Here is a 26,847-nt window from a genome sequence, read left to right as displayed (position 1 = left end):
TGACAGACGGTGTGTGCATACATGGATGCACGTTTTAGTGTGCAGAGAGAGAGAGAGAGATATATTGGCTGTAGTATCCATCTCATCTGGGCAATTTTTAGTAGACATAATAGGCACATCAGTGATGCTATTGTTCTATTTTTGTCTCCCCCGTCATTAACTGTAAAGCCTGGGAGATCTAGAGAGTTAGACTAATGCATGCCGGTAGGTTTGAGTGCCTCATCTACGGTATCAGCAGTACTCTCACTATTGGGCTCTACAATACAAAATATGTATGGATGTGCTGTTTCTCATTGAGTTTGTATGGGACATTAGTTGAGCTGGTTGCTACTGTAAACAAACACAGTAAATACTATGGCAGTGTCTTATCAGGATCAGGATAACCCAAACAAAGTCCATCCTCAATAATGGAAGGTTTCATTTCAGATAGTGTATTTATACATGTTCAGTAGCAGTGTTGCAAATGCTTTGGCTTACAGCCAGTGAAAGTAATGTGAATGAGGGTTCTTGGCAAACATGACTCAGTGGTAGAATCCCTTGAGGCCTTGAGGTGTCTGTGTGAGTCTGTTTAAAAAGAGATGATTGTGCCTCCCGAGTGGCGCAGTGGTCTAAGACACTGCATCGCAGAGCTAGCCGTGCCAGTAGAGATTCTGGTTTTGAGTCCAGGCTCTGTTGCAGCCGGCCGCGACCGGGAGACCCATGGGGCGGCGCACAATTGACCCAGCGTCGTCCGGGTTAGGGGAGTGTTTATCCCATCACTCACTAGCGACTCCTATGGCGGGCCGGGCGCAGTGCAGGCTGACACGGTCGCCAGGTGTACGGTGTGTTTCCTCTGACACATTGGTGCGGCTGGCTTCTGTGTTAAGTGGGCATTGTGTTAAGAAGCAGTGCGGCTTGGTTGGGTTGTCTTTCGGAGGACGTACGAGAGTTGCAGCGATGAGACAACCCCCCCCCCCCCCCCCCCCTCTCCCACTGCTCTGCCTGGCACTGCCGCAGCCCTAGCTCCAGCCATCTATCTACCCACTGGTTTTTAGGTCACCACAGAAAGCTTTATTAGTGCATATCTGTATAGAGTATAATCTGTCACTGTTGTTAGATTATTAGACCCCTCTATGTCAGTTGTCTATGTGTGGTGTCTAGGTACCATACTTTACCAACCCTCTTTCCTTAATATACATGTTTTAATCTACGTAGACTTCAACTCTGTGTGGCCCACTAGCTGCTACTAATAGATGTCCTTCTTCTTCTTCTCTCCTCTGCTCTACAACTGCTTCTTCTTCTCGCCTTCTTTCATGCCTTCCAGTTATTGGCTTCTCTTCTCTTTTTTCTCTTATGTTTTGTTTAGTGCTTCTCTAGCCTCTTCCTAACTGCTTATATAGTAGTAGATATCTGTTCTCGCTTGTTCTCTACTGACTCACTGCTCCCTCTGCTGTCTAAATGCATGTACTGCATGCCTTTAAAACACCAAGGCGTGACACTGGCTGACCTAACGGAGAAGAAGAAAGGGAAGTTTGGCTGGTTCAGTCAGTCCACAGAGACACAGGGTAAATTGGGTTGTGTGTGTGTGTGTTTTTTGCCCTCCCTCCTTTGCTTGCTTGTGCTTTGCTACTAGTTTGATGTGTTCTTGTCCAATTGTTGTGTTCAATCCTCTCTACAACTACTCTTCATTTCACTCAATCAGCCTCTTCATTAGATCTGTGTCCTCATGTCCTGACTCTTTGGTAAAGTAGGATAAGATTTGTGAATCAAACATCAGTATTTTGAGACACAACCAGCAGGTTTAAGGCTTCTAGAGGTTACGAGAGGTCATGTGCATGTTGTACTGTAACCTAGAACTCTCCGGAACTGGACCATAAGTGAATAAGGGAAATATTGTCTGCAAATGTAAACACATTGATATGTTGACTATGGAAAGGGTATGCATATTTGTAAACAATCAAAATAGATAGATTGCCTTGTAGACATGCATTGTGGGGTCATTTTGAGTCATTCATTGCCATTTCTTTTATTTAGTTAATTTTTATAAGCCTTGTTTTTTTTTACTCCATTCCTGTGCACTGTGATTTCGATTTTTCCTTGAGATATTTTGTGGAGTACTTTTGACCTTGTACTTACTTATTCATAAGGTTTGTACAGCATCTGCACAGATCCACTACTAGCATAACGTTTCTAACCCTATCAGAAACCACACTATTGTTATCCCATTCACATAGTAAACAGCATGGATGATCTCTGCAGCTGCTGCAATCAGCCCTCTGTATTCTGACAGCCAATGATGGTCCCCAAAGAGCCCTATACTGAATGATGAGGATATGAAATCATGCCATGTTTACTAGATTTAAACTACCCAAAACACTCAGGCATAAGTAGGATTGGGTTGGCTACTTTTTAAATGTAATCTGTTGCAGTTACCTGTCCAAAATTGTAATCAGTAATGTAACTTTTGGATTACCCGAACTCAGTAACGTAATCTGATAACTTTTGGTTACTTTTTGGATTACTTTCCCCTTAAAAGGCATTAGAGAGAGACAAAAAGGATCCATCAAACGCATTTGACGTGTCATCCTAGTGTTCTCTGACTTGTGGTCAAACCTTTTTCAATGCTGAATTGAATGTCATTGAGAAAACAGAAAGGTGTCATAATGTATTTTGTTCACAAACATCCTTTCTGAATTTAAATGCAATCCAAGAAGTAATCATCTAGTTTTTCAAAAGTATCTGTAATCTGATTACAATATTTTTGCTGGTAACGTAACGGATTACAGTTATAGCCTTTTAAAAATCAGATTACATGTAATCAGTTACTCCCCAAACCTGATCATAAGGGTTCTTTAGGTTGGAAAGTCAGAGCCATAGTTCGACTGGATCTCACCTTACTTCCTGTGTTTGTGTGATGTCACAGCAAGCAAGCCCGCCAGCGAGACAGAGTCTGTGAACACTGACAACCCCAACGGAGAGGACGATAAGGCTAACTGCTGTGGACCACTCTGGTGAGTCTGTCTGTCTCTGTCTGTCTGTCAAGGTGCAAGGTTTCTTTCTACCTGAATAGACTTAAAAAGCTTCTGTAATACGTCATTCATGCAAATGGAATTAACAATATGATTCTTCATTTCTTCAGTCAGAAAATTATCAAATCAAAGTACAGGTCAGTCCTCTGTCAGTACTATGTGTCATTAGTTGTTTTGCATGGCCCTGATGCACATTGTGGAAATTCATCGTCACTCGCTTGTGTTTTTCCCACACACACACTCTGTCCATCCTGATCAGTCACTGCACTCCTGCTGATGTCCTCTTCGTCATCATCCACATCTTCATCATCCTCACCATGTCTGCATTTTGTTTAGTCTGTGACCCTGACATTGTTTAAGATATTCTGTCTAACATGCATGATTTCATTCCAGTTCACAATTAACCTGTTCATGAAATCCTGTGATGATCAACCAGTATGTAACACAACTTCCTGATTCGAGTCAGATTGTGACATCATTTCCTCTCTCTTGAAGTCGGCGATGGCGTCGCTGGAACCGGTTCTGCCGCAGGAAGTGTCGTGTTGCCGTGAAGTCAGTGTCTTTCTATTGGCTGGTGATCATCCTGGTGTTTCTCAACACGCTCACCATCTCCTCAGAGCACTACAACCAGCCTGACTGGCTCACGGAAGTACAGGGTGGGTAGAGGATCAAAATGTTATTTCCCAATCACGTAGTTTTAGCATAATGTGTACTTTACAGTGTCCTTCTCAGAAACCCACAGGATACTTACTATGTTATCCTTGAATCTTACAATCTACAATGCCATTGTACTACAGTAGTGCCCTTGATAATCAGACAATACCTATGACTTACCCAGCTACTGTATCTGCTGCATACAGTAACCCTTCCTACCAGATCCCCATAGCAGTGATCTTTATAACTGGAAAATGTTGTACTGTAATGTCTACATGCTGATGTCTGCTGCTCTCCAGATGTGGCCAACAAGGTTCTGCTGGCTCTGTTTACGTGTGAGATGCTGGTGAAGATGTATAGTCTGGGCCTGCAGGCCTACTTCGTGTCTCTGTTCAACCGCTTCGACTGCTTCGTGGTGTGTGGCGGCATCGTGGAGACCATCCTGGTGGAGCTGGCCATCATGTCTCCCCTGGGCATCTCTGTGTTCCGCTGTGTCCGTCTGCTACGCATCTTCAAGGTCACACGGTGAGACTGGGAGACTTCAGGAGAGGCTGGACATAGACTGACGTGGTGGAGGTGTAATTTTGGCAAAATGTTTACCTCTGTGATACATTCACGTCACATCTCTTTCTTTGCTCACTGGTTTTGATGCATCATATACTGTTGGAAGAATGTTTATCAGTCTCTCGGTATGTGTGCTTGCATGCTTGCGTATGGGTTGTTTGTGCATTCATCTTGACCTTCTCTTTCTCTCTCTGCCCTGTAGCCACTGGGCATCTCTCAGTAACCTGGTGGCATCGCTGCTCAACTCCATGAAGTCCATCGCCTCCCTCCTGCTCCTGCTCTTCCTCTTCATCATCATCTTCTCTCTGTTGGGCATGCAGCTCTTCGGCGGCAAGTTCAACTTCGACGAGACGATAACTAAGAGGAGCACCTTCGACAACTTCCCCCAGGCACTACTCACAGTGTTTCAGGTAGGACGACTCTACCTGTTCCTGGCTTCTCTCACAATGATTATTGACATAATGAAAATGTGATGACGTTATAATGGCGTTGTAATAATGTTGTGTTATGACGTTGTGGTAACATTGTGATATGACGTTGTGATAACATTGTGATGACTTGTAATAATGTAATAGTAATATTGTAATAATGTCGTGATGGCGTTGTACTAAAGTTGGGATGACGTTGTGTTACACTGTGTTGTGTGACTCAGATCCTGACAGGCGAGGATTGGAATGCTGTGATGTATGACGGCATCATGGCGTACGGTGGACCCTTCTCCTCAGGCATGGTCGTCTGCATCTACTTCATCATCCTCTTTGTCTGTGGAAACTGTATCCTGTTTTTAAAACATGTAGAACACATGGCTTCAGCTGCCCCTAGTCATATAGCATTTAGATCAGTATTATCCACTGGTTCAAGAGAGACGCAATACTTGCCGGCTTTTGTTCCACCCCAGCACTAACCCATTTGACTCAGCTAGTCATGATGAGTTGATGAGTAGTTTCTTTGTTTGTTGAATCAAATATGTTAGTTCTGAGCTGGAACAATAGCCGGTACACATTGCTAGCCCACAGGATCAGGAGTGTAGAACAGTGCATTACACTCAAACGTTAGGTCAATGTTGTATCTCCGTTGCCCTTAAGTCCAGTTTGTAATCAGACATCCTGCTGAACGTCTTCTTGGCCATCGCGGTTGACAACCTGGCAGATGCAGAGAGCCTGAACACAGCCCAAAAGGAGGAAGAGGAGGAGAAGGAAAGGAAGAAGAGTGCCAGGTAATGTCAGCACTGTCTTACTGAAAGAGAGGATGGTCTGTGTTTTTCTGTTGTTCCTCCTGACCCGTCGGGATGTTGTCTTGTGTTTGGGCTCTTTTTTTTCCAGAGATGACACTGATAAGATGGAGGAGCTGAAACCTGAGGACCAAGATGGGGATCTCAAGGTAATCGGAGTAGCTTTTAGATTGGGGTTTTAGAAAGTCACAGAAGAGCAATCCATAACCACACAGAGGCACCATTAGACAAAATATTTTGTAATGGTGGCCCACTTAGAATGATAAATTCTAAATAAATACATTTTAAATAATTATAGGCCAATCTCAAAGCGGTCACCCCTGGTGAAAATACTTGAAACCCTTGTGAGTGAACAGCTAAAATAGTTTTTATTTACTAACTATATTTTATCAATGTACCAATCGGGCTTCAGGGAGAAGCATAGCACAATTACAGCAGCCATGAAGTTTTTAAATGATATCACTGAAGCCATTGACAAAAAACAGCACTGTGTCTCACTTTTTATTGCTCTCTCTAAGGCTTTTGATACAGTTGATCATGCTATACTGAGGCAGTGATTGTCAAGTGTAGGTCTTTCAGAGCATGCAGTTGCATGGTTTGCTAACTATCTGTCTGATAGAACTCAGTGCTCTCAATTTGATGGGCTTATGTCTGTTAAATTGTCTGTCTTTAATGGCGTGCCCCAAGGCTCTGTACTTGGTCCTCTCTTATTCACTATTTATATAAATAAAGACAAAATTGTCCAAAATGCACAACTTAATTTTTATGCTGATGATACTGTTATTTACTGTTGTGCCTTGTCTCTTACAAAAGCTTTCCAGAACTTGCAAACTGCTTTTTATACTGTTCAACATACCTTGTGTCAATTGAAGCTTATCCTCAATACTGACAAAACTAAACTAATGGTGTTTTCTAATGCAAGAAATAGACCTCTGAACCTTTCACCTATTACTACCTGTCAGGGCAAGGAGATTGAGGCTGTAACCTCATATAAATATCTTGGAATTTTAATTGATGACGGCCTCTCTTTTAAATTGCATATTCAACAACTTACAATAAAATTGAAGCTGAAATTGGGATTTTATTTTAGGAATAAGGCCTTTTCTTTTGAAGCCAGAAGGTGGCTAGTATCAGCTAAATTTATGCCTTTACTAGACTATGGGTGTCATGCGTAGGTGTAATAGGTGGCAGGGAAGTCAGGCGCAGGAGAGTCAAATGGAGTGTAAAATGGAGTCTTTTAATAAAGTCCACGGAGTATGCTCCATAACACTAAATGTACATAAACATGGGTACGAGGACCCGACGCGCACCTATACAACAATCACACTACACTGACAATAAAACAATCTCTGACAAAGACATGAGGGGAAACAGAGGGTTAAATACACAACAGGTAATGAATGGGATTGAAAACAGGTGTGTGGGAAGACAAGACAAAACCAATGGAAAATGAAAAAAGGATCAATGATGGCTAGAAGACCGGTGACGTCGAACGCCGAGCACCGCCCGAACAAGGAGAGGCAACGACTTCGGCAGAAGTCGTGACAGTACCCCCCCCCCTGACGCGCGGCTCCAGCTGCACGTCGACACCGGCCTCGGGGACGACCCGGAAGGCGAGGTGCAGGGCGATCCGGATGGAGACGGTGGAATTCTGATAACATGGAAGTATCTAACACGTCCTCCACCGGAACCCAGCATCTCTCCTCCGGCCCGTACCCCTCCCAGTCCACGAGGTACTGAAGGCCCCTCGCCCGACGTCTCGAATCCAAAATGGATCGAACAGAGTACGCCGGAACCCCCTCGATGTCTAGAGGAGGCGGAGGAACATTACGCACTTCAGCCTCCTGGAGCGGGCCAGCCACCATCGGCCTGAGGAGAGACACATGGAACGAGGGGTTAATACGGTAATGAGTGGGTAGTTGTAACCTATAACATACCTCGTTCACTCTCCTCAGGACTTTAAACGGCCCCACAAACCGCGGACCCAGCTTCCGGCAGAGAAGGCGAAGGGGCAGGTTTCGGGTCGAGAGCCAGACCCTGTCCCCTGGTGCGAACACTGGGGCCTCACTGCGGCGACGGTCTGCGCCAATTTTCTTGCGCCATATGGCACGCTGAAGGTGGACGTGGGCTGCCTCCCAGGTCTCCTCAGCGTGCCGAAACCAATTGTCCACCGCAGGGGCCTCGGTCTGGCTCTGATGCCAAGGAGCCAGAACCGGCTGATACCCTAATACACATTGAAAGGGAGTAAGGTTAGTGGAGGAGTGACGTAGCGAGTTCTGAGCCATCTCTGCCCAGGGCACGAACTTCGCCCACTCCCCCGGCCGATCCTGGCAATAAGACCGCAGAAACCTACCCACATCCTGGTTAACTCTCTCCACCTGCCCATTACTCTCGGGGTGAAAACCTGAGGTAAGACTAACCGAGATCCCCAGACGCTCCATGAACGCCTTCCAGACCCTTGATGTGAACTGGGGACCCCGATCAGACACTATATCCTCAGGCACCCCATAGTGCCGGAAAACGTGTGTAAACAGGGCCTCTGCAGTTTGTAAGGCCGTAGGGAGACCGGGCAAAGGGAGGAGACGACAGGACTTAGAAAACCGATCCACAATGACCAGGATCGTGGTGTAACCCTGTGAAGGTGGAAGATCGGTCAAAAGATCGGTCATCCACCGACAGGTGCGACCACGGCCGTTGAGGAACGGGTAGAGGTTGTAGCTTACCTCTGGGCAGGTGTCTAGGAGCCTTGCACTGGGCGCACACCGAGCAGGAAGAAACATAAATCCTCACGTCCTTAGCTAAAGTGGGCCACCAGTATCTCCCGTCAAGACAGCGCATCGTCCGACCTATCCCAGGATGACCAGAGGAGGGTGACGTGTGAGCCCAATATATCAATCGGTCGCGGACAGCAGACGGAACGTACAGACGACCAGCTGGACACTCAGGGGGAGAAGGCTCTGTACGTGACGCCCGCTCAATGTCCGCGTCCAGCTCCCACACTACTGGCGCCACCAAACACGAAGCTGGGAGTATGGGAGTGGGATCCATGGACCGCTCCTCTGTGTCATACAGCCGAGACAATGCGTCTGCCTTAACGTTCTGGGAGCCTGGTCTGTAAGAAAGAGTAAACACAAAACGAGTGAAAAACATGGCCCACCTTGCCTGGCGAGGATTCAATCTCTTTGCCTGCCGGATATACTCCAGATTGCGGTGGTCAGTCCAGATGAGAAAAGGGTGTTTAGCCCCCTCAAGCCAATGCCTCCACACCTTCAAAGCTTCTACGACAGCTAACAGCTCCCGGTTCCCCACATCATAGTTTCGCTCCGCCGGGCTGAGCTTCTTAGAAAAGAAAGCACAGGGGCGAAGCTTCGGTGGCGTACCCGAACGCTGAGAGAGCACTGCTCCTATCCCAGCTTCGGATGCGTCCACCTCCACTATGAATGGCAAAGAGGGATCCGGATGAGCCAGCACAGGCACCGAAGTAAACAGAGTCTTCAGGTGCTCAAAAGCCCTGTTCGCCTCAGCCGACCACTGCAAGCGCACCGGGCCCCCCTTTAGCAGTGAGGTAATGGGAGCTGCCACCTGACCAAAACCCCGGATAAACCTCCGGTAGTAATTGGAAAACCCCCAAAAAACGCTGCAACTCCTTTACCGTGGTTGGAGTCGGCCAATTACGCACGGCTGTAATGCGGTCGCTCTCCATCTCCACTCCTGAAGTGGAAATCTGATGCCCTAGGAAGGAGATGGATTGTTGGAAAAACAAGCATTTCTCAGACTTGACATATAGATCATGCTCCAACAGGCGACCAAGCACCCTGCGCACCAGGGACACATGCTCGGCGCGTGTAGCAGAGTATATCAGAATATCATCGATATACACCACTACACCCTGCCCGTGCAGGTCCCTGAAGATCTCATCTACAAATGATTGGAAAACTGATGGAGCATTCATCAACCCATATGGCATGACCAGGTACTCATAATGACCTGAGGTGGTGCTAAATGCCGTCTTCCACTCATCACCCTTCCTAATACGCACCAGATTGTACGCACTCCTGAGATCCAATTTTGTGAAAAAACGTGCCCCGTGCATTAACTCAATAATCGTATTGATCAGAGGTAGCGGGTAACTATATTTCACTGTGATTTTATTAAGACCTCGATAATCAACGCACGGGCGTAAACCGCCATCCTTTTTTTTCACAAAAAAGAAACTCGAAGAGACAGGTGAAATGGATGGCTGAATGAACCCCTGATGCAGGGATTCAGAGATATATGTCTCCATAGCCTCCGTCTCCGCTTGCGACAGGGGATACACGTGACTCTTCGGATATGCAGCGTCTACCAGGAGATCTATCGCACAATCCCCCCGTCGATGGGGTGGTAATTGAGTCGCCTTCTTTTTACAGAAGGCGAGAGCCAAATCGGCATATTCGGGGGGAATGCGCACGGTGGAGACCTGGTCTGGACTTTCCACCGTAGTAGCACCAACGGAAACCCCTAAACACCTACCTGAGCATTCTCGCGACCACCCTGTGAGAGCCCTCTGTGGCCAAGAAACAGTGGGGTTATGACAAACTAACCAGGGTAGGCCTAGCACCACAGAATACGCAGGAGAATCAATAAGGAAAAGACTAATCTTCTCCTTGTGACCCTCCTGCGTTATCATACACAAAGGTGCGGTTACCTCCCTGATAAACCCTGACCCTAATGGTCGACTATCTAAGGCATGAATAGGGAAAGGCATATCCACAGGAACAATAGGGATCCCTAAACTATGAGCTAGACTTTTATTAATGAAATTCCCAGCCGCACCCGAATCTACTAGCGCCTTATACTGGGAATGCAGTGAAAAATCAGGAAAAGAGACAGAGACAAACATTAGTGCAGCAGAGGGCTCTGGATGAGAATGGTGCCTACTCACCTGGGGTGACGCCAGAATGCCCTGCCTGCCCTCTCTATTCCCAGAGGAACCAACCCGGCACCGACCAGCAGTGTGCTCTCTGCGACCTTGAATGGTGCTCGAGCGGGAACCCCCTCTGGTCTCCCTGCGCACCATCCCTCCCAATTCCATAGGTTCGGGAGAGAGGGTGCGGGAGGATGGAACAACCAGACCCCGATCTAGACGTCCACGAGTAGCCAGCATGTTGTCCAGCTTGATGGACATGTCCACCAGCTGGTCGAAGGTGAGGGTGGTGTCTCTACAGGCCAGCTCCCGACGGACGTCCTCGCGTAGACTACAACGGTAATGGTCGATCAGGGCCCTGTCGCTCCATCCAGCGCCGGCAGCCAAGGTCCTAAACTCCAAAGCAAAATCCTGTGCACTCCTCGTCTCCTGCCTCAGATGATAGAGAAGCTCACCCGCTGCTTTGCCTTCAGGTGGGTGATCGAATACTATCTGGAATTGGCGGGTGAACTCCTCAAAATGGTCCAGCGCCGCATCCTCCCTACTACACACAGCGCTGGCCCATTCCAGGGCTTTCCCGGTGAGGCATGAGACGAGGGCGTAACTCTTCTCACGGTCAGATGGTACTGGGGAGGCCGTGGCTAGATACAAGTTCAGTTTAAGGAGGAAACCCTGGCAGCCGGCAGTATCTCCGTTGTATCCCGTAGGTAGGGATAAATGGATCCTCGATTCCGGAGAGGAAAAATCGTTCACGGGAGATTCCGGTTGTGGTGGTGGTGGCGCTGGAGAAACTCCCTGTCTCTCCCAGCGATCCATTTTCATGAAAATGTGATCCATGACGGAGCTGATAACGTCAAGCTCCCTAGCTTGTTCCTGAACGCGTTCCTCCAGCTCCATGGGCATAGTGTCCTCTCCTGCTGACTTCATATATTTGGTCAGAGATTCTGTCATGCGTAGGTGTAATAGGTGGCAGGGAAGTCAGGCGCAAGAGAGTCAAATGGAGTGTAAAATGGAGTCTTTTAATAAAGTCCACGGAGTATGCTCCATAACACTAAATGTACATAAACATGGGTACGAGGACCCGACGCGCACCTATACAACAATCACACTACACTGACAATAAAACAATCTCTGACAAAGACATGAGGGGAAACAGAGGGTTAAATACACAACAGGTAATGAATGGGATTGAAAACAGGTGTGTGGGAAGACAAGACAAAACCAATGGAAAATGAAAAAAGGATCAATGATGGCTAGAAGACCGGTGACGTCGAACGCCGAGCACCGCCCGAACAAGGAGAGGCAACGACTTCGGCAGAAGTCGTGACAATGGGGATATTTTATATATGAATGCTTCCGCTCAGTGTTTGAGATCAATTGACGCCCTTTACCATGGCACTTTGAGATTTATTTTAAACTACAAAACCCTTACGCACCACTGCACTTTGTATACCAGGGTTGGCTGGCCTTCTCTAGTCACTCGTAGGCTCAGTCACTGGTATACTTTTATTTACAAAGCCATTTTGGGTTTACTACCTTTTTATTTGGGCATTTTTATTGTTCAGAAATGTGGTGGCTGTTCTCTTCGTTCGCAGGACTTTATCCTGCTAACTGTTCCAAATGTCCGAACTGAATTTGGTAAAAGGGCTCTCTGCGCCATCGTCTTGGAACGCCTTACAAAATACTTTTAAACTGGAAGAACTTGTCCCGATTGGTATTTTTAAATCACCGATGAATGATCTTGAGACTGATTCCCTGACCTGTCAATGTTTTTAATTTGCTGTTTTTGATTTTGTTATAATCTTGTGAATTCTATGGTTTTTACTAGATTACTTGTAGTTTTTCATGTTGTTTGTCTGTAATTTTTGTAATGACTTGGTGCTGCCTATCTTGGCCAGGACGCTCTTGAAAAAGAGATTTTAAATCTCAATGAGCCCTTCCTGGTTAAATAAAGGTTAAATAAAACAATAAAATAAAATGATACAGTGAGTTAAAACCATATGGCATTCATAACAGTACAGATACACTGCTGATATGTTATTTGTGTCTTGATGAATGTAGGTTCCACTGGAGGAGGAAGAGGAGAAGGAGCCGTATCCCACTCCAGACACTCCAGGTAACCTAATCTGCTCTGAGATCAGTGTCCTAGCTTTGTTGCCATAGCTTCCATGGCCTGGCACTGCCTTATCTCTGATCCTGGTTTTCCCCAGTTGGTGATGATGACAATGATGATGATAATCTGCCAGAGGTTCCGGTTGGGCCACGCCCTCAAAGGCTGTCAGACCTCAGCATCAAGGAGAAGACTCCGCCCATCCCTGAGGGCAGTGCTTTCTTCATCTTCAGCCACACTAACCCGTAAGTATAGTGGCACCCTTTCTTGGCATTTTTCCTATTTTGTTGCCTTACAACCTGGAATTAAAATAGATTTTTGGGGGGGTTGTATCATTTGATTTACACAACATGCCTACCACTTTGAAGATGCAAAGTATTTTTTATGGTGAAACAAACAAGAAATGCAACAAAACAACTGAAAACTTGAGCGTGCATAACTATTCACCCCCCAAAGTCAGTACTTTGTAGAGCCACCTTTTGCAGCAATTACAGCTGAAAGTCTCTTGGGGTATGTGTCTATAACGTTGGCACATCTGTCCACTGGGATTTTTGCCTATTCTTCAAGGCAAAACTGCTACAGCTCCTTCAAATTGGATGGGTTCGCTGGTGTACAGCAATCTTTAAGTCATACTACAGATTCTCATTTGGATTGAGGTCTTGCCTTTGACTAGGCCTTTCCAATACATTTAAATGTTTCCCCTTAAACCACTCGAGTGTTGCTTTGGCAGTATGCTTAGAGTATGCTCATTGTCCTGCTGGAAGGTGAACATCCATCCCAGTCTCAAATCTCTAGAAGACTGAAACAGGTTTCCCTCAAGAATTTCCCTGTATTTAGCGGCATCCATCTTTCCTTCAATTCTGACCAGTTTCCAGTCCCTGCCGATCTACCAGTCCCTGCCGATGAAAACACCCGCACAGCATGATGCTGCCACCACCATGCTTCACTGTGGGGATAGGGTTCTCGGGGTGATGAGAGTTGTTGGGTTGGCGCCTGAAGGTACCACGTTCATCTGTACAAACAATACTACACAAGTATAAACACCATGGGCCCACGCAGCCGTCATACCGCTCAGGAAGGAGACGTGTTCTGTCTCCTAGAGAAGAACGTACTTTGGTGCGAAAAGTGCAAAACAATCGCAGAACAACAGCAAAGGACCTTGTGAAGATGCTGGAGGAAACAAGTACAAAAGTATCTATATCCACAGTAAAACAAGTTATATATCAACATTACCTGAAAGGCCGCTCAGCAAGGAAGAAACCGTTGCTCCAAAATCGCCATAAAAAAATCCAGACTACGGTTTGCAACTGCACATGGGGACATAGATCATACTTTTTGGAGAAATGTCCTCTGGTCTGATGAAACAAAAATAGAACTGTTTGGCCGTAATGACCATCGTTATGCTTGGAGGAAAAAGGGTGAGGCTTGCAAGCCAAAGTTCACCATCCCAACCGTGAAGCACAGGGTGGCAGCATCATGTTGTGGGTGTGCTTTGCTGCGGGATGGACTGGTGCGCTTCACAAAATAGATGGCATCATGAGAAGGAATATTATGTGGATATATTGAAGCAACATCTCAAGCTTGGTCGCAAATGGGTCTTCCAAATGGACAATGACCCCAAGCATACCTCCAAAGTTGTGGCAAAATGGCTTAAGGACAACAAAGTCAAGGTATTGGAGTGGCCATCACAAAGCCCTGACCTCAATCCTATAGAAAATTTGTGGGCAGATCTGAAAAAGCGTGTGCGAGCAAGGAGGCCTACAAACCTGACTCAGTTAAACCAGCTCTGTCAGTAGGAATGGGCCAAAATTCACCCAACTTATTGTGGGAAGCTTGTGGAAGGCTACCCAAAACGTTTGACCCAAGTTAAACAATTTAAAGGCAATGCTACCAAATACTAATTGAGTGTATGAAAACTTCTGACCCACTGGGAATGTGATGAAAGAAATAAAAGCTGAAATAAATCATTCTCTCTACTATTATTCTGACATTTCACATTCTTAAAATAAACTGGTGTTCCTAACTGACCTAAGTCTTGGAATTTGTACTCTGATTAAACGTCAGGAAAATTGAAAAACTGAGTTTAAATGTATTTGGTTAAAGTGTATGTAGACTTCCGACTTCAACTGTATACTGAGATCATGTGACAGATCATGTGACTCTTAGAATGCACACAGGTGGACTTTATTTAAGTAATTATGTGACTTCTGAAGGTAATTGGTTGCACCAGATCGTATTTAGGGGCTTCATAGCAAAGGGAAGAATACATATACACCCCCCACTTTTCAATTCTACATTTCTTTACATTTTTTGAAACAAGTTATTTTTTTCATTTCACTTCACCAATTTGGACTATTTTCTGTATGTCCATTACATGAAATCCAAATAAAATTCCTTTTAAATTACAGGTTGTAATGCAACAAAATAGGAGAAACGCCAAGGGGGGGGGGGGGGGGTGAATACTTTTGCAAGTCACTGTAGGTCTCAGTACTAAACATATGTTATAATGCACGCACACCCACGCACTCAAAAACAATGTGTGATTTCATGGCTTTTTTTCCTCAGAGTCCGGGTGGCCTGCCACAAGCTGATCAACCACCACATCTTCACCAACCTCATCCTGGTCTTCATCATGCTGAGCTCTGTGTCTCTGGCTGCTGAGGACCCCATACGGAACTTCTCTGCACGCAACATCGTATGTTTACTGCAGCAGTCTTACAGAAAAATAACATTTGATAGCATCAAGATAATCTTTACTTCCATGAAAGTAATTTGACTGTAATTTTACAGTAATGACACTGTCACGATAATGTCTAATAGTGGTATGAAATATCTGTGTTAAAAAGAACTAAAAACCTCAAACCTATACTTCATTGCAGTAGTAATCAATTTAGGACTGTTGATGCTTTCTGAAGTTGTTGATATCATGTCAATGTGTTGATGCCTTGGCCTCCTGTTAAACTTTCACATTGCTTTTTGCAGATACTTGGTTATTTTGACTATGCTTTCACGGCAATCTTTACTGTTGAGATCCTGTTGAAGGTAAATGCTCTCCCCCTGTGTGTGTGTTCTGTGCTCTAGTGCTTGTGTAGTAACGCTCAGACCTTCTCGTTGCTTTCCAGATCCTAGGCTATGCAGATTATGTCTTCACTAGTATATTTACCTTTGAGATCCTGTTGAAGGTAACCAGGTTTCTATGACAACCATAGTCTTGCTACACTCCCCCGTCTACTGTATGTCGCCTGTTTTTAAATGGCGCCTGTCTTTTTCTGCTTGTCTGTCAGCAACCATCACGGCACCTCTTTTAACCACAAACCAGTTTGGAGCCAAAAGAGGGGGAAATATGTATTTTTGTATGTTTTTGAGTGTAGCATGGATCACTCCAGTAGCATGAATCACTGCCTTGTTATTGTGTCCAGTTTTAACTGCACCCTGTAAAGATGAGGGTTCATTGTAGGTCACCTCTTTGTGAACCTTACCCTGGTCTGTTTGTACTTTAGCCAACAACTCCTTTGTCATTGTCAGTTTGGCTTATGCTAAAGCAACCAGGTTAGGAGATCCTTGACATGTTTCCCAGACCCAATTCTCTTCTGCTGTTCAGCCCCCACCTGTGTGATCTCTTTGCTTCATGTGAAGGCTCACATCTGCATCAGTTTCTATCGGTCAGACGCTTGTTTTGGTATGATTGTTTTGAGTACTTCCACAGAGTATGCATGAAACCATGACACACATGAATGACTCTGATCAATTAGACTCTTTTGAATGCAACCTCCCCCCTCTCTGGTTTGGGAGGCTTTCATACACTTCTGTACCGCTCTACTGATGCAAGTCTCATGTTTTGTGTTTTAAGCCTGGGCTTAAATATGCAAATGACAGAACCAATAGATTACCTGTAGATTCAAGGAACGTGGGTTGAGCTTTGTTCTAATCTATAAAGGAAATGAATAGCATATTTCTGAAATAATGTTTTATTTTTTGTTGTGTTTGTTGGTTGCTGTTAAAACCAGTTTTTGTTCTATTGAAATACCCTTCATGTCTTATTGAGCAGAATGTGTAGGAGTTTGAGTAAGATTAGAAGGAACTAGATCTGTATCAGTGTGTGTAGGTGTGTTTGTCTGCACACTCTGAGAAAGAGCGCGTGTCAACAGATGTAGAATCTTAGCTTGATCATCCTGTTGTAGTAGAACTTTCCTGAAATGCAGGACATTTAAAACGTGTCGTGTATTTGAGGTTTAAAATGAATCAAACCCCACAAAAAAATCTGTTAATTAGAATCCACATAATAATTCACATTTCCTGTTATTATTTTCCTGCTGTAGCAAACTGGCTCAAATGAAGATCCTACATGTCTAGCTCATCTACAGTTGTAGCTGAACCTGTTGTGTGTCAGGTATGAGATGGCCTAGTGTATAGGTCAGTATACCTGATGCCGGTCTCCCTGTGCTCTCTAGATGACAGCTTTTGGGGCTTTCCTCCATAAAGGAGCCTTCTGCAGGAACTACTTCAACCTGCTGGACCTACTGGTGGTTGGAGTCTCTCTGGTGTCCTTTGGCATTCAGTATGTAAAAATGAATCAATTGGTCGATTGGTGAATCAATTGGTCGATCAATCGATTGATCGATCCATCAAGCAAGAAATAAATAAATCATTCAATCAGTCAGCGATGTGGCCATAACTGTCTGTGTTTGGTGTTCAGGTCATCTGCCATCTCTGTGGTGAAGATCTTGCGTGTGTTGAGGGTGTTGCGGCCCCTGAGGGCCATCAACAGAGCCAAGGGCCTCAAGGTGAGACGGGGGGCCAGTGGGCCACAGTGTAACAACTGTTTAACAACACACCCTCAAGATAACTGACTACTGAAGTCGCCCGTTTGTAAATCACCAGGCTAAGGGTACAGGGTCCAATAAGGTCATTCATCCATGACCTTTTCTCTCTTGTCTCCTCTGTTTTTGACCCTTGACCCTGCAGCATGTGGTCCAGTGTGTATTTGTGGCCATCAGGACCATTGGCAACATCATGATCGTCACCACGCTGCTACAGTTCATGTTCGCCTGCATAGGAGTGCAGCTATTCAAGGTGCCTACCGCCACTACAGTGTTAACACTCATAAAGTATTGTCTAGTCTATGCATGATGCAGTAGTTATATGTGTGGTTATGTGTGTGTAATATGTGTGACAGATGGGCAGCTGTTAAACGTTCTGTTCTCTCAGGGCAAGTTCTATCGCTGCACAGACGAGGCCAAGTCCAGCCCGGAGGAATGCAAGTGAGTTGGATTGCTCTTTGTTCAAACATAAGGACTGGAGTTCTGAGACCCAGATATGTGTCTGTGTCTGTTTGGAAATACCGATGATTATGTAGATACATAGATTTAGATGTATAACTCCTCTCTCTCTCTTGTAGAGGCACATACATCCTGTATAAGGATGGAGATACAGCGTTGCCTGCAGTTAGGGAGAGGATCTGGTACAACAGTGACTTCACCTTTGACAACGTCCTCATGGCCATGATGGCTCTGTTCACCGTCTCTACATTTGAAGGCTGGCCTGCGTAAGAGCCTCTCACAGATGCACGCATGCGCACACACACACTCATGCACGTGCACACACACACACACACACACACACACACAGCAAATGCACATGTGAATATGCACACTTCCACGTAGGCACATCCAGACAGACATACATTTTGACGAACCATCTCACTAATTAGTTTGCGTTTGTTTCTGTGTCTCAGTCTGCTGTACAAGGCCATCGACTCCAACCGAGAGAATATGGGTCCCATCTACAACTACCGCGTGGAGATCTCCATCTTCTTCATCATCTACATCATCATCATCGCCTTCTTCATGATGAACATCTTTGTCGGTTTCGTCATCGTCACCTTCCAGGAGCAGGGAGAGAAAGAGTACAAGAACTGTGAGCTGGACAAGAACCAGGTAACAACCTAGTTAGTGTTAGTGTGTGTGTGTGTGAATGCTTGTATGTGTGTTGTGTGTATGTGAACATAAATATGTACAGTACTGTGCAAAAGTTTTAGGCAGGTGTGAAAAAATGCTTTAAGTAAGAATGCTTTCAAAAATAGACATGTTAATAGATTATATTTATAAATTAAATAAATGCAAAGTGAGTGAACTGAAGAAAACTCTACATCAAATCAATATTTGCCTTCAAAACAGCATCAATTCTTCCAGGTACACTTGTACAAAGTCAGGGATTTTGCAGACATATAGTCAGGTGTATGATTAAACAATTATACCAAACAGGTGCTCATGATCATCAATTCAATATCTAGGTTGAAACACAATCATTAACTCTGACGTGGGAACAAGGCCAAGCGACTCAACTATGCACGAAAACACAGGAACTGGGGTGCAGAAAAATGGCAGCAGGTGCTCTGGACTGAAATATTTGTCTGTAGCAGAAGGCAGTTTGTTCTCCGAAGGGCTGGAGAGCGGAACACAAATGAGTGTCTGCAGGCAACAGTGGAGCATTGTGGAGGTTCAACAGTGGAGCATTGTGGAGGTTCAACGGTGGAGCATTGTGGAGGTTCAACAGTGGAGCATTGTGGAGGTTCAACAGTGGAGCATTGTGGAGGTTCAACGGTGGAGCATTGTGAAGGTTCAACAGTGGAGCATTGTGCATTGTTAGTAGTTACTATCTTGTCTCATCGCTACAACTCCCATACGGGCTCGGGAGAGACGAAGGACGAAAGCCATGCGTCCTCCGATACACAACCCAACCAAGCCACACTGCTTCTTAACACAGCGCTCATCCAACCCGGAAGCCAGCCGCACCAATGTGTCAGAGGAAACACCGTGCACCTGGCGACCTGGTTAGTGTGCACTGCGCCCGCCCCGCCACAGGAGTCGCTATAGCGCTATGAGACAAGGATATCCCTACCGGCCAAACGCTCCCTAACCCGGACGACGCTAGGCCATTGTGCGTCACCCCATGGACCTCCCGGTCGCGACAGAGCCTGGGCGCGAACCCAGAGTCTCTGGTGGCACAGCTACACAGGCCCCCATTAAGAACTATATTCAGTGTAAAGAAGAACAAGGAGTCCTGGAAATGATGGTTCGGCCCCCACAGAGCCCTGATCTCAACATCATCGAGTGTGTCTGGGATTACATGAAGAGAGAGAAGCCCGTGAGGCTGCCTAAATCCACAGAAGAACTGTGGTTAGTTCTCCAAGATGTTTGGACCAACCTACCTGCCAAGTTCCTTCAAAAACTGTGTGCAAGTGTACCTAGAAGAATTGATGCTGTTTTGAAGGCAAAGGGTGGCCACACCAAATATTGATTTGATGTAGATTTTTTTTCGTTTCACTCACTTTGCATTTAGTTAATTGATAAATAAACTATTAACATGTCTATTTTTGAAAGCATTCTTACTTAACAGCATTTTTTCACACCTGCATAAATCTTTTGCACAGCACTGTATGTGTGTGTATTTCTGTGTATTACTGTGTGTTTTATCTCCCCTCTCCTCTCTCTAGCGTCAGTGTGTGGAGTATGCTCTGAAGGCTCGTCCACTGAGAAGGTACATCCCTAAGAACCCCTACCAGTATAAGTTCTGGTATGTGGTCAACTCCACAGGCTTTGAGTACGTCATGTTCGTCCTCATCATCCTCAACACACTGTGTCTGGCCATCCAGGTGAGTCCCTTTCCTGCCATACATGTATAGTCCGATCTCTGTCTCTCTCTATGTCTCTGTCTCTATGTCTCTATCTCTGTCTCTATGTCTCTATCTCTGTCTCTCTCTGTGTCTCTGTCTCTATGTCTCTATCTCTGTCTCTCTCTGTGTCTCTATGTCTCTATCTCTGTCTCTCTCTATGTCTCTGTCTCTATGTCTCTATCTCTGTCTCTCTCTATGTCTCTGTCTCTATGTCTCTATCTCTGTCTCTCTCTGTGTCTCTATATCCTGGTCTATCTCTCTCTATGTCTCTGTCTCTATGTCTCTATCTCTGTCTCTCTCTGTGTCTCTATGTCTCTATCTCTGTCTCTCTCTGTGTCTCTATATCCTGGTCTATCTCTCTCTATGTCTCTATCTCTGTCTCTCTCTATGTCTCTGTATCCGGGTCTATCTCTGTCTCTCTCTATATCTCTATATCCTGGTCTATCTCTGTCTCTTTCTGTGTCTCTATATCCTGGTCTATCTCTGTCTCCCTCTCTGTCTCTATATCCTGGTCTATCTCTGTCTCTCTCTATGTCTCTATATCCTGGTCTATCTCTGTCTCTATATCCTGGTCTATCTCTGTCTCTCTCTATGTCTCTATATCCTGGTCTATCTCTGTCTCTCTCTCTGTCTCTATATCCTGGTCTATCTCTGTCTCTATATCCTGGTCTATCTCTGTCTCTCTCTATGTCTCTGTATCCTGGTCTATCTCTGTCTCTCTCTATGTCTCTATATCCTGGTCTATCTCTGTCTCTATGTCTCTATCTCTGTCTCTCTCTATGTCTCTATATCCTGGTCTATCTCTGTCTCTATGTCTCTATCTCTGTCTCTCTCTATGTCTCTATATCCTGGTCTATCTCTGTCTCTATGTCTCTATATCCTGGTCTATCTCTGTCTCTATGTCTCTATATCCTGGTCTATCTCTGTCTCTCTCTATGTATCTATATACTGGTCTATCTCTGTCTCTCTCTATGTCTCTATATCCGGGTCTATCTCTGTCTCTCTCTATGTCTCTGTATCCTGATCTATCTCTGTCTCTCTCTATGTCTCTGTATCCTGGTCTATATCTGTCTCTCTCTATGTCTCTGTATCCTGGTATATCTCTGTCTCTCTCTATGTCTCTATATCCTGGTCTATCTCTGTCTCTCTCTGTGTCTCTATATCCTGGTCTATCTCTGTCTCTCTCTGTGTCTCTATATCCTGGTCTATCTCTGTCTCTCTCTATGTCTCTATATCCTGGTCTATCTCTGTCTCTCTCTATGTCTCTATATCCGGGTCTATCTCTGTCTCTTTCTGTGTCTCTATATCCTGGTCTATCTCTGTCTCTCTATATGTCTCTATATCCTGGTCTATCTCTGTCTCTCTCTATGTCTCTATATCCTGGTCTATCTCTGTCTCTTTCTGTGTCTCTATATCCTGGTCTATCTCTGTCTCTCTCTATGTCTCTATATCCTGGTCTATCTCTGTCTCTATATCCTGGTCTATCTCTGTCTCTCTCTATGTCTCTATATCCTGGTCTATCTCTGTCTCTCTCTATGTCTCTATATCCTGGTCTATCTTTGTCTCTTTCTGTGTCTCTATATCCTGGTCTATCTCTGTCTCTCTATATGTCTCTATATCCGGGTCTATCTCTGTCTCTCTCTATGTCTCTATATCCTGGTCTATCTCTGTCTCTATGTCTCTATATCCTGGTCTATCTCTGTCTCTCTCTATGTCTCTATATCCGGGTCTATCTCTGTCTCTATGTCTCTGTATCCTGGTCTATCTCTGTCTCTCTCTGTGTCTCTATATCCGGGTCTGTCTATCTCTGTCTCTATATCCGGGTCTATCTCTGTCTCTATGTCTCTATATCTGGGTCTATCTCTGTCTCTATATCCGGGTCTATCTCTGTCTCTATGTCTCTATATCTGGGTCTATCTCTGTCTCTCTCTGTGTCTCTATATCTGGGTCTATCTCTGTCTATATGTCTCTATATCTGGGTCTATCTCTGTCTTTATATCCTGGTCTATCTCTGTCTCTCTCTGTGTCTCTATATCTGGGTCTATCTCTATCTCTGTCTCTATATCCGGGTCTATCTCTGTCTCTATGTCTCTATATCCTGGTCTATCTCTGTCTCTCTCTATGTCTCTATATCCGGGTCTATCTCTGTCTCTGTGTCTCTATATCCGGGTCTATCTCTGTCTCTATGTCTCTATATCCTGGTCTATCTCTGTCTCTCTCTATGTCTCTATATCTGGGTCTATCTCTGTCTCTATGTCTCTATATCCGGGTCTATCTCTGTCTCTCTCTATGTCTCTATATCTGGGTCTATCTCTGTCTCTATGTCTCTATATCCGGGTCTATCTCTGTCTCTCTGTGTTTCTCTATATCCTGGTCTATCTTTGTCTCTCTCTATGTCTCTATATCTGGGTCTATGTCTGTCTCTCTCTATGTCTCTATATCCGGGTCTATATCTGTCTCTCTCTGTGTCTCTATATCCGAGTCTATCTCTGTCTTTCTTTGTGTCTTTATATCTGGGTCTATCTCTGTCTCTCTCTATGTCTCTATATCTGGGTCTATCTCTGTCTCTCTCTGTGTCTCTATATCCGGGTCTATCTCTGTCTCTCTCTCTCTGTGTCTCTATATCCTGGTCTATCTCTGTCTTTCTTTGTGTCTTTATATCTGGGTCTATCTCTGTCTCTCTCTGTGTCTCTATATCTGAGTCTATCTCTGTCTTTCTTTGTGTCTCTATATCTGAGTCTATCTCTGTCTCTCTTTGTGTCTCTATATCTGAGTCTATCTCTCTGTCCCACTATGCCTTTCTGTCTCTCTGTTCTGCATTTCATAAACTGTAAATTAATTTCTCTGCTCATCCTTCTTTCTGTTCTTCTTATGCCCCTTATCTTCCCCCTTTCTCTTTCTCCGACCCTCTCTCTCCCTCTTCTCTCTCCATCTCTCTCCCACTCTCTCCATTTCCTCAGCACTACGGCCAGTCTCACCTGTTCAACTATGCCATGGACATCCTCAACATGGTCTTCACTGGCGTCTTCACTGTGGAGATGATCTTTAAACTCATCGCCTTCAAACCCAGGGTGAGTCAGTCTGTTTGCCTGCCTCTCAACTCACACCATAGACCAGTTATCTCACCCCCTCACTCCACTCCCTCTACCAAGTATCTTCCCCTGCAATATTACCTTAACACTCCCTCCTCACCCTTTCCCTCCCTACTTCTTACTCTCCACTCCCCCCCCCCCCCCCCCCCCCACCCACACACCCATGCTGGGCTCCGTACCCGGGCCTGTAGGGGTATTTTGGGGATGCCTGGAACGTCTTCGATGCCCTGGTGGTGATCGGCAGCGTAGTAGACATCATTCTCACTCAGGTAGAGTATTATAGTAGACCTGCCCTCATCCCTGCCTCCTCTCTTCCTCCCTTCCTTCCTTATTTACTTCCCTCACCTTTTTCTACTCACTCAAACCCCTCTCTGGTCCTAAAGCCAGTCTGTTGGCTCCTTGTCCTACTGTGGGACCTCTGTCAGGGCTGGCCACCATAGGTATGATGTATTACCTGTGCAGGACTGGTATTGGGTCTAGGTCTATGGTGGCGAGTTACTCAGCACTGTGTAGGCACTGTATCAGTGAGAGACGTATAGCACCTTATATAGTAGAGGGTTGTAGAGGGTTCATAACAGATCATAGTCAGAACTTCACTGTTTCATATGTAAAGTTGGGCTACTTAGAGGCATGTATACATTTTGTATTCTCCCAGACACAGTGCCACTCAGAATCTTTTTTTTCTATTTCCTGCTGTATATTTTCATGTTTTTTTGTCTGTATTTTCACCTCTCTCTATCCTTCTCTTTCTCTTTTTCTGCCTCTGTTCTCTCTCTGTTCTCTCTCTGTTCTCTCTCTGTTCTCTCCCGTCTCTTTGTGTCCTTGGGGTGGCGCTTACAGCACTATTTCGCCGATGCATGGAACACATTTGATGCCTTAATTGTTGTTGGTAGCGTCGTTGACATTGCAATCACAGAGATCAATGTAAGTAGCCATCTTCATGCTCCTTGTTCATGTAGCACAATCAGAGGGAATGCATTACAATAACATCAGGGTTACATTCAAGATCCCAACATGTTTTCATGTCCCAAACATGTTCATTAACTATGCTAGCTAGAGCAATAGCTTTCCGAGGAGCTATCTAGCTGTTAGGTAGCGTCCACCGTGTTGGAGTAATGTTGTGATCTTGAATGCAACCCGGTGAGCCTCAGAGATCAAATGGCGTGTGACATCTATATAAATATGATGACAACTGAGTCAGATCTTTACCAGATTCGTACGATTTTCTAACGATAGGACCGTTTCAAAACACTCCCAGGGTTATTGCAAGGCCTTCCTCCAATATGTTGTCTAGATTAGGGATCCCATGCTTGGTGCTGTTCTGTGACTTTGTGCCATCATGACGTTTGTGTGCCTCTGTTTTTTTCCCTTTTTTGGAATGACAAATGTAAGCACACATATGGACGTACACACATACACATGCAGAGATTCTCTCACTACGTGGTTTATTTCAAATTGTACTACATGAAACAATATACGTAGTTATTTGATATGAATGAAACCAAGTTTGTCTTTCTGGGATCTCCTTATTTTCTGGTGCTCATCAAAGTTGCACTGCATTATGTTGTTTTCTTTTCTTTCTTCACGTGTGTAGAATTGTATGTCACGTTTGATGCACTGAATGTACTACTGTGTGTGGTAATCAGTACTAAGCTACTGAGGTCGTGCTTTGCATAAAAGGCAGATGATGGCGTGTCTCCAGTGTCAATATGGTTGCTTATGTAACATGTCTGTTATGGTTGTTCTCTGACTCCTTTTGTTGAAGACGTTTCTATAATCCTGTGGATGGTTGATTGAATCAACAATAAAGAAATGTCATGACGTTCTGAACTAGTTGTTAGATAAGTAATTATGTCAATAACTATGTCAATGACTAATTGCTGGCTTCAATGATATGAGGGACGAAGAAGTGAAGTTGTTAGTGGTTAACCCAGACCTTTGGTTTCAAGGCCATCCCAGTGGTGAAGGTGATTGTGGACCCAGGGGTAAGAAGCCCCTTCCAGTACCCCACTCTTCCTCATCGTCATCTCCGCACAGAGCTGTTTATGTTGTCAGTCGTCACGTTTGTTCGCATGAAATATCCTGTTCTGAAACCATATACTGTGTTGAGGTTTTGTCTTGCCTGGGCTGGTTCCAAGGACAAGATCAGTTCTGGTTCGGGATCTTGCTCGTGTTGAGCATCATCTCATTATCAGTCTTTTTTGTGTTGTTTTGTTCATGTTTGACCTGGATCATACTGTAGATGTTGTGGGTTTGTCCAGGTTTGCTTGTGTCTGGACACTCTGGAGATGGGAGAGTGCCTCTGTATGACTCCTAGGAGTGTAGCTACTGTATGTGTGTGGGACGTGTCTGCATCGCATTCACACAAGTTAAGGACTGTTGCATGTTCCTCTACCTGAATGTGTACACACATGCACAGAGGTGGTTGAACACACGTGCACGTACGTACACATGCACACACTGCGTGTTGATCTCTGGCCTGCTCCTAGCTGTGTGTTAAAGTAGCACTGTGGGTGTTCCACCTCTCTCTCTCTCCCTCTCTCAGAACACCGAGGACAGCGCTCGCATCTCCATCACATTCTTCCGTCTGTTTCGAGTCATGCGATTGGTCAAGCTGCTCAGCAGAGGGGAGGGCATCCGAACGCTCCTGTGGACCTTCATTAAGTCCTTCCAGGTGAGAGAAGAAATGCTCATGTATAGGGTTGCCAAGCTACCGGTAATTTACCAAAGTTACCAAAATCTTCGGTAATTTTGGTTATTAACAGGTCATTTATGATAACTTTGGTCATTTATACTTGAATAACTTTTAATATATATATATATATATATATATATATATATATATATATATATATATATATTCATACAGTATTATTTTTTAGATCTGTGTCATTTTGTCCTTGCGTTTCTAGTAGATAGACCATATGGTTCAAGAAAGAATTGCCTAATTAATGAAAAAAGCATCTAATCACTTTAACTTTTTTCACAACTGCCACCAGTGTCACGCCAAAACATTTACAGCCAAGACATATTGACATAATAAAATACATTTAAGTGTGTAAAATATATATATATATAAAGGTAATTTCATGCTGAAACCCTCATATTAAACATCAATGGAATTCACTAAGTTGATGGTTTATATTTAGGATAGTGTTTTGATTAATGAGCTGAAATAAAAGATCCCAGAAATGTTCCAAACCCACAAAAAGCTTATTTCTCTCAAATGTTGTGCACAAAATTAATTTGTTTACATCCCTGTTAGTGAGCATTTCTCCTTTGCCAATATAATCAATCCTTACCTCTGCTTGCTGTGTTTCTCTGCACCTGGGGTCAAGTTCGTACTAGCATTATTGGCACAAAATCAAGAAGCTGATTAAACAGCATGATCATTACACATGTGCACCTTGTACTGGGGACAATAAAAGGCCACTCTAAAATGTGCCGTTGTGTCACATAACACAATACCACAGATGTCTCAAGTTTGTTTTGAGAGAGTGTGGAATTGGCATGCTGACTGCAGAAATGTCCACCAGAGCTTTTGCCAGAGAATTGAATGTTAATTTCTCTACCATAAGTCACCTCAAACGTCGTTTTAGAGAATTTG

General features: G+C 44.7%; 1 protein-coding gene across 1 annotated transcript in view; it reads left to right on the top strand.

Annotated features, from left to right (window-relative positions):
* Nucleotides 1-26,847, top strand: part of LOC110491111 (voltage-dependent L-type calcium channel subunit alpha-1D-like) — a 119,584-nt gene that overhangs the window by 72,889 nt on the left and 19,848 nt on the right. The window contains exons 10-36 of the mRNA XM_090203492.1: nt 1,470-1,544; nt 2,903-2,990; nt 3,119-3,145; nt 3,504-3,664; nt 3,962-4,187; nt 4,429-4,636; nt 4,879-4,999; nt 5,328-5,442; nt 5,549-5,606; nt 12,425-12,479; nt 12,574-12,718; nt 15,039-15,168; nt 15,456-15,515; nt 15,596-15,655; nt 16,925-17,031; nt 17,170-17,257; nt 17,439-17,546; nt 17,682-17,734; nt 17,872-18,018; nt 18,208-18,409; nt 19,969-20,127; nt 23,109-23,219; nt 23,432-23,509; nt 24,081-24,168; nt 24,326-24,327; nt 25,190-25,225; nt 25,786-25,914. Of these exons, the coding sequence (XP_090059618.1) occupies nt 1,470-1,544; nt 2,903-2,990; nt 3,119-3,145; nt 3,504-3,664; nt 3,962-4,187; nt 4,429-4,636; nt 4,879-4,999; nt 5,328-5,442; nt 5,549-5,606; nt 12,425-12,479; nt 12,574-12,718; nt 15,039-15,168; nt 15,456-15,515; nt 15,596-15,655; nt 16,925-17,031; nt 17,170-17,257; nt 17,439-17,546; nt 17,682-17,734; nt 17,872-18,018; nt 18,208-18,409; nt 19,969-20,127; nt 23,109-23,219; nt 23,432-23,509; nt 24,081-24,168; nt 24,326-24,327; nt 25,190-25,225; nt 25,786-25,914 (2,837 nt within the window). The remainder of the gene's footprint in view (nt 1-1,469; nt 1,545-2,902; nt 2,991-3,118; nt 3,146-3,503; nt 3,665-3,961; nt 4,188-4,428; nt 4,637-4,878; nt 5,000-5,327; nt 5,443-5,548; nt 5,607-12,424; nt 12,480-12,573; nt 12,719-15,038; nt 15,169-15,455; nt 15,516-15,595; nt 15,656-16,924; nt 17,032-17,169; nt 17,258-17,438; nt 17,547-17,681; nt 17,735-17,871; nt 18,019-18,207; nt 18,410-19,968; nt 20,128-23,108; nt 23,220-23,431; nt 23,510-24,080; nt 24,169-24,325; nt 24,328-25,189; nt 25,226-25,785; nt 25,915-26,847) is intronic.

Source organism: Oncorhynchus mykiss, chromosome 16 (genome assembly GCF_057628025.1).
Source record: "Oncorhynchus mykiss isolate SJ-2025 chromosome 16, ASM5762802v1, whole genome shotgun sequence".
NCBI classification, from domain to species: Eukaryota; Metazoa; Chordata; class Actinopteri; order Salmoniformes; family Salmonidae; genus Oncorhynchus; species Oncorhynchus mykiss.
Note: the sequence above shows the minus strand (reverse complement) of the source record. Positions and strands in the feature narration are given on the sequence as shown.